This window comes from Rissa tridactyla, chromosome Z (assembly GCF_028500815.1).
Source record: "Rissa tridactyla isolate bRisTri1 chromosome Z, bRisTri1.patW.cur.20221130, whole genome shotgun sequence".
Taxonomy (NCBI): Eukaryota; Metazoa; Chordata; class Aves; order Charadriiformes; family Laridae; genus Rissa; species Rissa tridactyla.
The window spans coordinates 59,492,934-59,506,804 of record NC_071497.1 but is presented as its reverse complement, the minus strand read 5'-3'; the positions used below and the strand labels follow the sequence as shown (position 1 = coordinate 59,506,804).

Here is a 13,871-nt window from a genome sequence, read left to right as displayed (position 1 = left end):
TGCTAACACTCCCTGATAAAGAATCCCTCCCCACCTTTCCTGCAGGCCCCCTTTAGGTACTAGAAGGCCACTATGAGGTCTCCCCAGAGCCTTCTCTTCTCCAGGCTGAACAACCCCAACCCTCTCAGCCTGTCTTCATAGGAGAGGTGCTCCAGCCCTCTGAGCATCTTCGTGGTCCTCCTCTGGATTTCTTTTCCTCTTGCAGAGGACTTCTTCCCTGCACTGGCTGTGCTGCCTCCAGCAACCGAGACAGCCAAACGGATCACCTCCATGCACTGCTTAGGGCTCTGCCGGAGGTGCACAATGAACCACACAGCCTCACTGATGGGTGCTGTTACCACCACAGGAATTTTTGCCCTAAGGAGGTTGCAGAGTTCAACCAATTCCACAGTCTCCCTCATCTTCTTGAAAAATCTCTCCTCTGCGTTGCCTAGCACAGCCACAAAATCTGTGGGTTTACACTTTTTGAACTGTAGAGCCCCTGAAGTTTTCCAGTGATGGCATGGCACCCGTATGGGTAACTCTAGCTTACTGACAGCTTATTTCTTTTAACTTCTCCATTACTCTTTTAGACTTAAAAGGAATAGTAAAGGGACTAAAAGTTCCCACAGACCAGGGACGGAAGAACATATTTTGAGAAAGACTGGGATTTTCTTGCATGACTAAGTGCAAAAATAGTTTGTGCTGCTCCCAGTCATCCATTTAACACACACAAATCCAATGCTGCATGCCACCATATGAGACAAGCTCCTTCTCTTTAGTCCATGTCTTCCTGACCCAAGCCTAAAATAGCAATGTGGTCATTTATGCAGTCTCAAGATACAATAAAGTAGATGTACAGTATTAGTCTGTTTTAGATGAGCTGAATATTGCAGTATAGCAACAAATTCTACCTCTATCCTAAAAAGACTATGTATCTTGAAATCTCTAATGCCCACCTTATGCTTTGGATCCAATTAAAGGCTGCAAGTCCTTGTTTGCAACAGAAAGAAAATTAATTTTACCTTACCTTTTGGACATAATACATAGTCTAAAAACGACAGTTTGATCATCCCCCCATATACACTTCAGGATGATAACTGGTACAGAGGAAATGAAGTAAACCATGTGACCTTCCCAACTATTCTGGCTTATTTCTGCTTTATTAAAAGCAGCGCAACACTGATGCTGGGCAGGGGGGGAACAGGGTCACCACAACAGAGGATCCAGACTGCTGCAACTAGAGGAATGAGCAAAAGGGAAACCCACAAGTGAAAGGCAGTAAGTTTTTTCCTGAAAATACCAAGTGCAGAAATTGCAACCTTTGTCTCTGGGAGCCATGCAAACATCTAACATACCACACTTCCTTTTTCCATTTCAAAGACTGAAAGAACAAGGATCTGATGAGTGCAAGAAAAAGCCAATGTTATAAATAACAATGCATTCTTCATGACAGTCTTGGTTTTGCTATTGGGTTTACCATAGTTTCCATGGAAAAGCCACACAAAAATTGTAGGTATTCTGCAAACTACAAACACAGAATAACTTCTTTGTATTGGAAGAAATCAAAATCTTGGCAGTGTAGTTACACAAGATTATACATAAGGACTATACAATACATCAACCTTAAGTTTTTGTGTGAAACATAACACATAGATCACATTCTAAATTAAAAAAAAAACATGCAAAATGCAATAAAGACAATTCAAGGAAAATCAGCGCACAAGTAAGAAGACTTGAAGTTAAGCATGGAAAATAAAAGCTTAATTTTAAGACCAGAAAAAGAGAATAGACTGTTTTTAGTGTGGTTTTAGTTCACTAGTTTTATATATTCATGCAGTATCAATCTAAGAGCGTTAAGTGAGCACCTGCATTGCTATTAAAGAACTTGTGCTTTCAAGTGTTCTGCTCCTTACTTTACTGAATTGAGAGATGCCCTGGAGAATATCACAGCAGTGCTCCAGACACTTTCCGGTAAAGTATGACCCACTACACCATAACTAAACCTGATAGCAAACATCCATACTCTGTATTTCTCCTGTAAATAATAGACTGGGGTTGGCTCTTCATACAAGCTCACTGGCATTACACTACTAGACAAAAGAATGGAACTAGATTAAATATTTCAAATTGCCAACATGAGTACAATGGGAATGCAATTTAAAGACATAGAGATTTCAGGGAAAGATATCCACTGTAGAGACCACAATGATTCAAAACCGCTTTGGGACGTAAAGAAGGCTTTCATAAAGTTCTCAACATCTCTTATTCTCCAGCTTCACCAAGCTCAGGATCGGTGCAGCCCTAAAAGCAAGAAATCAGGCAACGGAAGAAGGAGACCTGCATGGCTGAGCAAGGAGCTTCTGAAAAAACTCAAGTGGAAGAAGGAAGTTTACAGCATGTGGAAGAAGGGATTGACCACTTGGGAAGATTACAAGAATGCTGTCAGAGTATGCAGGGATGAAACAAGGAAAGCCAAGGCCTCCTTGGAATTAAACCTGGCACAGGGTGTCAAGGTCAACAGGAAGGGTTTCTTCAAGTATATCAGAGGCAAAAGGAAAACTAGAGGAAATGTAGGCCCACTGTTGAATGAGACAGGAGCCATGGTGACAGAGGATGTGGAGAAGGCGGAGTTACTGAATGCTGCCTTTGCTTCGATGTTACTGCTCAGGCCAGCCCCCAAAAGCCCCAGACTTTGGAGGTTGCAGGGAAAGTCTAGACAAAGGAAGGCTTCCCTTGGTTGAGGTGGATCAAGTTAGAGATCAGTTAAGTAAACTGGATATCCACAAGACCATGGGTCCCGATGGGATGCACCCAAGAGTGCTGAAGGAGCTGGCAGAAGTCATTGCTGGGCTGCTCTCCATCATCTTTGAAGGGTCTTGGAGAACAGGTGAGGTGCCTGAGGACTGGAGGAAAGCCAACGTCACTCCAGTCTTCAAAAAGGGCAAGAAGGAAGACTCAGGAAACTACAGGCCAGTCAGCCTCACCTCCATCCCTGGAAAGATGATGGAACAGCTCACTCTGGGCATCATCTCAAGGCATGTGGAGGAAAAGAAAGCTATCAGAAGCACTCAACATGGATTCACCAAGGGGAAATCATGTCTTATTAATCTGATCACCTTCTATGATGGAATGACTGGATGGATAGGTGAAGGGAGGGCGGTGGATGTTGTCTACCTTGACTTCAGCAAGGCATTCAACACGGTCTCCCACAGCATCCTCATAAGGAAGCTTAGAAGTGAGGGTTAGATAAATGGACAGTGGGGTGGATTGAAAACTGGTTGAAAGACAGAGCTCAGAGGGTCGTGATTAGGGGCACAGAGTCTAGTTGGAGGTCAGTGACAAGTACTGTTCCCCAGGGGTCAGTACTGGGTCCAGTCCTCTTCAATATATCCATCAATGACCTGGATGAAGGGATAGAGTGCACCCTCAGCAAGTTTGCTGGTGACACAAAGCTGGGAGGGGTGGCTGACACACCGGAAGGCTGTGCCGCCACACAGAGAGACCTGGACAGGTTGGATATTTGGGCAGAGAGGAACCGTATGAAATTCAACAAGGGCAAGTGTAGGGTGCTGCACCTGGGGAGGAATAACCCTATGCACTAGTCCAGTTTGGGGGCTGACCTGCTGGAGAGCAGCTCTGTGGAAAGAGACCTGGGAGTCCTGGTGGACAACAGGATGACCATGAGCCAGCAACATCTCCTTGTGGCCAAGGCGGCCAGTAGCATCCGGGGGGTGCATCAAGAAGAGTGTGGCCAGCAGGTCGAGGGAGGTCATCCTCCCCCTCTACTCTGCCTTGGTGGGGCCACACCTGGAGTACTGTGTCCAGTTCTGGGCTCCCTGGTTCAAGGAGGACAGGGAACTGCTGGGGAGGGTGCAGCAAAGGGCTACCAAGATGATTACGGAAACGGAACACCTCTCTTATGAAGAAAGGCTGAAGGATTTGGGTCTCTTCAGTCTGGAAAAAAGATGACTGAGGGGGGATCTTATCAATGCTTATAAATACTTAAAAGGTGGCTGTCAGGAGGATGGGGCCAGGCTCTTTTCAGTGGTGCTCAGCAACAGAACAAGAGGTAATGGGCACAAACTCGAACATAGGAAGTTCCATCTAAACATGAGGAGGAACTTCTTTACTTTGAGGGTGGCAGAGCACTGGAACAGGCTGCCCAGAGAGGTGGTGGAGTCTCCATCTCTGGAGAAATTCAAAACCCGCCTGGACGCGTTCCTGTGCAACTTGCTCTAGGTGACCCTGCTCTGGCAGGGAGTTGGACTAGATGATCTCCAGACGTCCCTTCCAACCCCCATCATTCTGTGATTCTGTGATTCACACATACAGTGTGCTACACTTACACAAAGTAGAAGCTCACAACAGTAATCCTGCAATTATGCTGGCCATTAGTGACACGGGTATCTTAGGCTAAAAGGCTACTCAACAAAAACAAATCCAGCCTGAAGAGTCTGTAGCTGCACATTATTGAAGAAAATCTGTGATGATGCCCTGAGCTAGACAGATACCCACCCGGTAAAGAAGAGGTCTGTTCCAGAAGTATTTTCTGAAGAGCTTAATGTCCGATTCCAGCAAGTGCTGCGTGGTATGGCTAAATGTCAGCGTCAGAGCTCCTGATGAACGAACAAATTGCATGCAAACACCTTCACCAATCTCCGCTCTTGAAATGTCAAGCGATGGACTGCCCTGCAAACTGGAACGACATGCTCTTTAAATCAAAGCAGATGCTCTGCACCCAGGTAAAATTAAAAGAGAGCTACAGCGAGCATCCTGCTCGCCTTCAGCACGGCCTGTTGGGATCCCAATGCACCCACTGCAAAAACCAGAGGCAGAAAATCTGAAACATCCACTGAAAACACAGCTGGGCAAACAAATACTTACCAATGGCTCTGCTCAGGTCTCAGAACCACACAGCTGCTTCTAGCCATCAGCAGGGAAAAAAAACAATGTCAGGTCTAGGTGGTTACTCACTAGTTAAATAAGCCAGAGAGAGCAAGCCATGACAATACCTATTTCTCCATATTGCTGTAAATTAGCAATTGTACCTTTTCCAGTTAATGTTGCAATATACACAACTGGCAGCTAGCAGGTTTGTTACCCCACGACAGTGAAAAACAGAAAGTATCTCAAGGGAATAGAGCATTGTTTGGACGTTACAAACAAGTGAGACATCAATAACAAAATGTACTGTTCCAGTGTTGTAAGCATTATTTTTTTCAAACTGAAGTCCAGATAAGTCTCACATAAAGTACATGCTGCATGAAGCCAGAAGCAAAAGAGCCACATACTAAAACAAAAATGCAACCCAATTCTTGCAAATACCTATTTACAAAGAAAAACCAACAGTAAGAAGAGGCACCTGATGCTGAACACTTGGTACCCCAAGACACACACACATACACACCATGCAGCTCCTCAGGTGCATGCCAGAAAGCATTTGCACTTTAAGTTATTCATCAGTGTGACAGGTCTCTGGCAAAACAGTCATAGTTGCAGCTCTGGCTTTGCTGCTAACTCTCCCTTATTCATTCAAACCTGACCTTTACAGAGGTCACAAAGTCTGCTGAGGTTTTGTGAAAGTCAGGTCCTGTGCTTCTGTTTACATCTAAACATTTCTCTCTCTATAACAGATGACTTTACTTGTTGGTAACGTGTCAGGATTCAGCTGCGATAGTGCTGGGAGAGGCCTGATGGTGCATCTGGTCCTCTTTCACTTAATTGACTTGCAAATGTAATGAAGGACACAAATCATAAACTTCCTTTAATTGTAAATACAAGTTTACCACTTAAAAAGGTAATAACGGCAAAAAGAGTAACAGAAACCAAAACACAAAGTAGGCAACTCTTTTGAGAAAAACAACAGTATTCCCCATATCCCTTAAATGATAGGAGTTTTTCAGAGGAAGCTGCAAACTGTTATACTCACTTTGTGAATACGTCAACAAGTTCGGAATGCCCATTTTGTAAAGCCAAATCTAATGGTGTTGCTCCATCCTCATTAGGTAATGCTAATGCTGATGACCCTCCAGGCTGGGCTGCTAAGAACTGGGAAAGCTTAACCAAGCCCAATTTCATCACAATGTGGAGAAGAGTTTCTTTATGTTTAGGCTCTGGAAAAAACCAGCAAACAAACAAAAAAAAACCCACATTAGTAACAAACTCCAGCATTTCATTTGCTAGGAAGCATCAAAAGGAACTAGTTATCATCTGCAGAAATATCAAAGCTCAGGTTCAGACCTACAAAAGCTTTTTGGCAAAATCTCTCTTTCACTGAAATCAACAGTTAGGCACTTAATTGCATCTGTGCAGCAACTAGGATACCCAAACACCATCTAATTTCAGCAAAGAAAACAGTCTGAATTAGATAATCTCAGTATTTGTCTCTTTATTTGTATATAGTATAGCATAGAGATGCCCCAATGTACTGCAGAAGATAGGTAAGAGGCAATTTTCCAGCTGCTTTGCGTTGCCTCAGCAACACAAAACATCTGGCAGCATGGCCGAGTATCTAAATTGGAAAAAAAAAAAAAAAATAGAAGGTGTGATTTTTCAAGGCAGGCTGCTTGTCAGCAAGGTAAGAGATCCTAAGCAGCACAGCAAGCCATAAGCTAACACACAAGTGGGTAAAATACACAGGATAATTCTTGTGTCTCTCTTTTCAGAAAGGTGGTCTCACCTGCCAATACTTCCTCTCCACTTTTTAGCATAAAATCATCAAGCTCAATGGAATGAGGCTTAAAATAAAAGAGTATACAATGATGATGTAGTCACTAGATACAGATTCTCCACTCAAGCTCTTCCCTGGCCTTTATTCAAAGGAGGGTTCATCTGTCTATATACATTCTCAAACACAAAACCTCTAAAATTTAAAGGCAATAAACAAAATTAAGCTCAAGTACGACTCAACCTGTTCCTTACGCTGGTATTTTGGTATGAAGTTAAATATAAGGGTACTTTCACAAGGGTCAAGTATTTAAGGGCAGTTACTCTACAACTCTCAAAGCATCTGGTTGAAATTTATTAGGTTTATGTGATTTATGAAATTCCATTGAAATTCATCATCCTGATTCAACAGACTTTTTCTTCCCTATTACCCAACCAGTTCAGAATATGTTACTGAAAATTATATGCTCCAGTGGCAAAGGAAAGGTGATGCTCCTGAAACGTAGGTAGGTATGTGCACACATTTGTATAAATAATACAGTTAAAATAAACAGCAAATTGAAGAAAAATTTCCTCTCTGCATTAGTATTTACAAGATAAAACTGATGGAAAGCAATCCCCCAGCAAAGAGAGCAGTTATGTAGCCAAAAAGCTAATAAACGTTTTTTCAGAAACACTTGTGCATTGAGCAAAGGTAACATGTAGTTACATTCAAATACAGTGGCTCATGGCTGACTCCTATTCAGTTGAAGTACTCCCTCTGAAAGCGTGGGGAATATTTATTTTATAGAATCATCAAAAAAAAAAAAACCACCAAACAAAACAAACCCCACACCTTGAAGAGTCCTCAAGAGGTCTCTAATCCATTCATTGCCTTAAGGCAGGATCAGTTCAACCTAAATCACTCCTGATGATGTTTGTATGTTTGTCTCAGCTGTTCTAGAAACCTTCCAACGATGAGAGGTTTTCGTAACCTCCGCAGGCAATCTACACAAGGGATAATTTTACCCTCACAGTTACAAAGATTTGAAATGCCTACCCTAGCTCACCCTTTCTCAGTAGAAGCCTGTTGCTTCTTGTTCCATCCAATTTGGGCATGAAAAACACCTCACTCCTTTCCTTTTGCAGCTTCCTTTTACATAATTGAAGGCTGCAGTCATGTCTCAGATGAGTACGTCCTCTCCGGACATCTTAATAGGAGAGTTGCCTTCTGCAAGGCTGGACCTTTTGGAATGTCCTCTCAGAGCTGGGGGCCAAAATCATTAGCCTCCTTTGAACATGTTGGTTCTGAAGTGTTATATATGTAAAAAAAAAAAAAAACCAAAGCAAACAAACAAAAAAAAAAACCCTGTATCTCCTCATCTCATAAAGCCAGAATGGCAAGGAACCTAAGGAACTTGCTCCACCACTCCACAGGGAAAATTACTGTGGAATCTCCACTGGTGATCAGTTTATGCTCTAAATATTTGTTGGTACCCATCCAGACTTTTTACCTTTCTGTTTCAAGTGGATTCAAACCTTTCAGACAGAGTCAAATCCCAGAAAACCGGGTCATGCTTCCTTCAATAAATGAAATAAACTCGAGACATCAGAGTAAAAGGGAGCTTCAGGACACAGACTCTAGCACTGTAACGTCTGTACTTCACTGCAGCTCTAACAGAAGCAGACACATTAACAGGATGCAGGGGGGATTCTTTAAACCAGAATATCACTAAACCTATAAACAATACGTACCTAAGTATTTCTAGAACACACATATAAATAGTCAAATGTCATTATTTAAAAAAAAAAATAAAAAATCTTTTCAAACTTCCCTCTTACTTATGGCTAGCCAACACATTATCTAGTGCATTAGCCTGTCCATGAAACACCAATTTTCTCCCCAGGCTTTGGGCAATAAAATTGTTTCTTGGTCTCCTCATTTCAGATTCTAGACAAAAATGAGGCTGGCTGGACACAGGATCTGCTGCAGGATCCTAGGGCACAGAGGAAAGTAGTGAACTATGGGGGTTTTTTTCATCAAAGGTCTGCAAAATCTGGACTTTGGTAAGGCCTTTGACACCGTCCCCCACAGCATTCTCCTGGAGAAGCTGGCAAATCATGGCATAGACAAGTGTACTCTTCGCTGGGTTAAAAACTGGCTGGATGGCTGTGCCCAGAGAGTTGTGATTAATGGGGTGAAATACTCTTGGCGGCCGGTCACCAGTGGTGTCCCTCAGGGCTCAGTTTTGGGGCCAGTTTTGTTTAATATCTTTATCAATGGTCTGGATGAGGGGATCGAGTGCACCCTCAGTAAGTTTGCAGATGACACCAAGCTAGGTGGGAGTGTTGATCTACTTGAGGGTGGGAAGGCTCTACAGAGGGACCCGGAGAGGCTGGATCGATGGACCAAGGCCAGCGGTATGAGGTTTAATAAGGCCAAGTGCCGGGTCCTGCATTTTGGTCACAACAACCCCATGCAGCACTACAGGCTTGGGGAAGAGTGGCTGGAAAGCTGCCCGGCAGAAAAGGACCTGGGGGTGCTGGTGGACGGCCAGCTTAACATGAGCCAGCAGTGTGCCCAGGTGGCCAAGAGGGACAACAGCATTCTGGCTTGTCTCAGGAATAGCGTGGCCAGCAGGAGCAGGGAAGTGATGGTGCCTCTGTACTCGGCACTGGTGAGGCCTCACCTCGAGTACTGTGTTCAGTTCTGGGCCCCTCTGTACAAGAGGGACACTGAAGTGCTGGAGTGTGTCCAGAGGAGAGCTCCCAGGCTGGTGAGGGGTCTGGAGACCAGGTCATACAAGGAGAGGCTGAGGGAGCTGGGCATGTTTAGTTTGGAGAAGAGGAGGCTGAGGGGAGACCTCATTGCCCTCTACAACTACCTGAAAGGAGGCTGGAGAGAGGTGGGTGTTGGCCTCTTCTCCCAAGTGAATAATGACAGGAGCAGAGGAAATGGTCTGAAGCTGCGGCAGGGGCGGTTTAGGTTAGATATTAGGAAGAATTACTTTACTGAAAGAGTGGTCAGGCCCTGGAACAGCCTGCCCAGGGAGGTGGTTGAGTCACCATCCCTAGAGGTATTTAAGAAACATGTAGATTTGGCACTTCAGGGCATGCTCTGAAGGGCAGAGACTGTAGGTTGTTGGGGTTTTTTTGGGGGTTGGGGTTTTTTTTTGTTTTGTGTGTGCGTGTGTATCGTTGGACATGATGATCTTGAAGGTCCTTTCCAACCATGAAGATTCTATGATTCTATGATTAGGGAAGAGGCACTAACGGGAAAGAGAAAAAAAACAAATATATTCCAGGCATCTCTTTCTAGACATCTCTGGAAAATCATAATCGAGCTCAGATGGCCCCAGGGAGGGAATGAGTTACAGGGAGTCACAAACTTTTCCATGATCAGCTCACCTTGCCTCAACGAGACTACAGCCACACACTGTCCCCAGCCCTGAGCTCAGTGTCTCACAACACCCCTGTCACACAGTCTGGCACCTCTTTCTGTCCCAATTCAATCCCTTCCTGCCCAGTGGAGGGTCGCAGGACCTATGCAACTGTGCAAGCAATACAGGAAAGTGAGCTGGGTCTAGTGGTTGGTGTCCCTGCCCATGGCAGCGGGGTTGGAACTAGATGATCTGTAAGGTCCCTTCCAACCCAAACCATTCTATGATTCTATGAAAATATTTCTAATTTCAGTCTTTGAAGACAATGATCATTGCTGCATTTCAGTTACCAACATTAATGACTAATGGTATGAATTAGAGTGTTTACATATCTATTAAGTGAGATGGCACATATGTTTCAAAGTTTCCACATACATGCAACCTTTAAGTCCACTGAATCCAACTCAAGCATTTGCAGAACTGCTTTGCTAAACAGCAATACAGAAGCATAGAATGGCTTAGGTCTGAAGGGACCTTTAAAGACCACCTAGTCCACCCCCCTACCAAGGGCAGGGACATCTTTCACCAAGATCAGCTTGCCCAAAACCCTGTCCAGCCTGACTTTGAACACTTCCAGTAATGGGACATCCACAACTTCTCTGGGCAATCTGTTCCAGTGTCCCACCACCCTCCTCATAAAACATTTCTTCCTTATATCAAATCTAAATATACCCTCTTTCAGTTTAAAACCATTGCCCCTTTTTCTGTTGCTACAGGCCCCGACAAAAAGTCTTTCTCTGTCTTTCTTATAAGCCCCCTTTACTGAAAGACTGCTATAAGGTGTCCCCAGAGCCTTCTCTTCTCCAGGCTCATACGAGAGGTGCTCCAGTCCTCTGATCATTTTCATGGTCCTCCTCTGGGCACTCCCACAGGTCCTGCTCTGGCGACACCAGAGGTGGATGGTGGGGTCTCATGAGAGCAAAACCCACCAGTGAGTGAGTGGCCGGCTAAAGTCAGCCCATAGGGAATCCGGAGGCAGGAGAATGACTCCAACCCACAGCTTCAAATCCCAACCAAGCACTACTTATCAAATACCTTGGTCTGCCTGGATCAGAAACCTTTCTCTGTGGAGGAACATTTGAACAGAGAAGGGCTCAGGCTTCCCAAAACCTGTCCAGAGATAGTGGAAATGATGGCTGATGTGCCACTTCAAAAATGGAAGACTTCCATTCAACTTATTCCTCAGCCAGATGGGATTTGAATCCACACACATCTTCAAGCTTCCTCTGATCACCCATCTGGTGGGAGCACACCCCATCCCCTTCATTGCAGAGTAACTGAAAATGGGACATGCTGCAGAAGGATGCCCAAGGAATGTGAGGCAGAAGACCAAGAAAGCAGCAGACTGACTACAACACAACAGTCAGCTGGGAGAATTCTCTGCTGTTTGGACATGGATGCATTTCTCATTACACTGTCACCAGATGTGAAAAACGATGCTGGGAGCATGGATGCCTCAGCTGCTCGGAGCATGCCCTAACCATTCAGACATGGCAGGAAAATCTGTGCCAGTGTCTTCCCTTTCCCTAGCTGTGTTTCTCAATAGAGGTTGATAACATCATCTGTGCTTTGCACTGATCCCAGTGCTACTTAGATACTTCAGAGAGCCTCCCTCCCTACAAGGGCTTCGTCAGACTCACAGCTATGCCACCTGTCGGGACTCTAGCACTCCCTTTTCTGGTGTGTTTATACCGTACACCGGGGAGTTTGAGGTCAGATGCCCAAGAAATGCTGTGGTCCAAAACATAGCCCCAGAGCAAACATGCATTTACAGATTAAACTACTCACTAAAAAAAATTAGATTTCAGAATTGCTCCTTGGTCTGGAGTACTTAAATTCTGCTAAAGTCCCACTTTAGACACCAAAGTGAGTTCTTTGGATGCTTCTAACTATACAATTTTTTGTATATACAGTGTTAATAAGCAGCCAGCACATAAATCCATCTAATTAAAACACATGCAAATATATGAACCAGTATTAAGCACGTTAAGCATCTGATTAGATACTAAGCACACCTCAACCCTCAGATTAGAAACACAGAAACAAAAAGGCAAACTTTACTCTGAACTCCGTCCTCTAATTAAACCTTTGGCCTGGGGCCACTGAGTCTCAATGTATATTGTAACACTTTAAAAAAGCCAGACAAAGTTGCTCTGGGCAAGATAAGACTCGGCCTTTCCCGCTCAGCAGAAAGAGAGACCTTGGGAAGCCTTCCCTAACAAGGGATAGCCTTCTCTCTGTTCTAACACTGCGGCAATAAAGTTACTCTTCTGGCTGCCAAATCTTGAAAACAATGCAAGTATGAGTAAGTCTGCTACAAAAGAACCTAGTTTTAAAAATAAATAATAAAGAGTAATTAATCTTTGTGGTCTTAAAACACCACTTACGATAACAACTTCTATTATCTCACCACAAATATGCTAATTTTTATCTGCCCAACCCAACAACCTTCATCTAACCTTAAGCTAAATTTTTTCATGTCTAGCTTGAATGCACATGGCAGCAGAACCACCCAGCAGCTCCACCGGCTGTTTTCACCCCTGATGCACTTAGCAGCACTCACCTTTCTCCCCATCCTTCTCCTCTATAGACTATGTGTTTGCTGGGCTACTCTCCTCTTACTTCTCCCACCTGGCTTGCCCAGGAGTAAGCAGAACCTGATGACATGGAGCAATTACTAATAGCTTCATGATACTAAAATCTGAAATACAGATTGTAAAGTCAGAAGGATAAATGCAAAGGTAAATGTGTCCTTTCAATACAAGGCAAGAATTTTTCACGACGAGAATGGTGAATTACTGGGACGGGTCACCCAGAGAGGTTACAAACTGTCTGTCCTTGGAGGTGCTCAAAACGACCCTGGAGCAACCTGACCACACTTTGAAGCTAGCCCTGCTCCACATGGAGGGTAGGACCAGGCCACCTCTTCCATCCAAATTTTGCTGTGGTTCTATTCCAAGATCAGCAATATCAAAGCAAAAAAAAAAAAAAGATCAAAAAGATATGATGACCGATAATAAGCTTTTAAAATAGACCTGCCTAAAAGAAAAGATCTGCAGTAAAAAAAAGGTAAAATTCTGAAACCACTGGGGTTTAGCATTTTTTTTTCTTCCAATTTCCAGTTTCTCCTTGTTCACCACCTCTTATTATAGCTCCTTGCTGTGGCAGAACAAATGGCATTTTCCCCACACTTTTCACCTTTTTTTCCCCCTTCCCTTGAGGAAGATTTCAAATGTGGCAAAATGGGGGGAAAAAAAGGAAAACAACAAAAAAAAAGAAACGACAAAAAGAAAACCACCAAGAAATTAAAAAAAAAAAAAAAATGTTGTGAAAAAAACCTGACATAATTAATTTGAATGTGTTCAGTGGCAAACAGGAAGAAAATAAGGAAAAAATGAAAACACAAGGCTTCTTCAACATATTCGTATTTAAATGGTATAAAATATTATTTTCCATCAAGACATGTAACCGACAATTCCTAAAATTTGAAAGATCCACTGCTGGCTGATTCATACAAGGTCAGCTACTGCAAGGCAGGTGGTACTGTAAAAGATATGCACTATCAGGAAGTTGTTTTGCATCGCACTCCTATTCTCCAGCCAAAACACTCCGAGTTACACAGAGCTGAGCCAAACACAGTCTGTTTTAAACATTAAATAAATCCTTTTGCTCTTCCTTGCACCTGAATCCCATCCTATGTCCAAAACAATAAACTAAAAACAAGTATTTCTCTCTGACAGAAATGACTAAGCCCTTTCTGGGCTATGAATCTCATTCATTTCCTGGAAGGAGACTAAAAACCTC

General features: G+C 43.6%; 1 protein-coding gene across 5 annotated transcripts in view; it reads right to left on the bottom strand.

The window, feature by feature from the left end:
* ARHGEF28 (Rho guanine nucleotide exchange factor 28) overlaps positions 1–13,871 on the bottom strand; it is a 121,999-nt gene that overhangs the window by 74,505 nt on the left and 33,623 nt on the right. For all 5 annotated transcript variants that reach the window (XM_054184772.1, XM_054184774.1, XM_054184775.1 and 2 more), the window contains 2 exons: positions 5,912–6,095; positions 4,498–4,678 (listed from right to left, as the gene is read on the bottom strand). In XM_054184772.1, the coding sequence (XP_054040747.1) occupies positions 4,498–4,678; positions 5,912–6,095 (365 nt within the window). The remainder of the gene's footprint in view (positions 1–4,497; positions 4,679–5,911; positions 6,096–13,871) is intronic.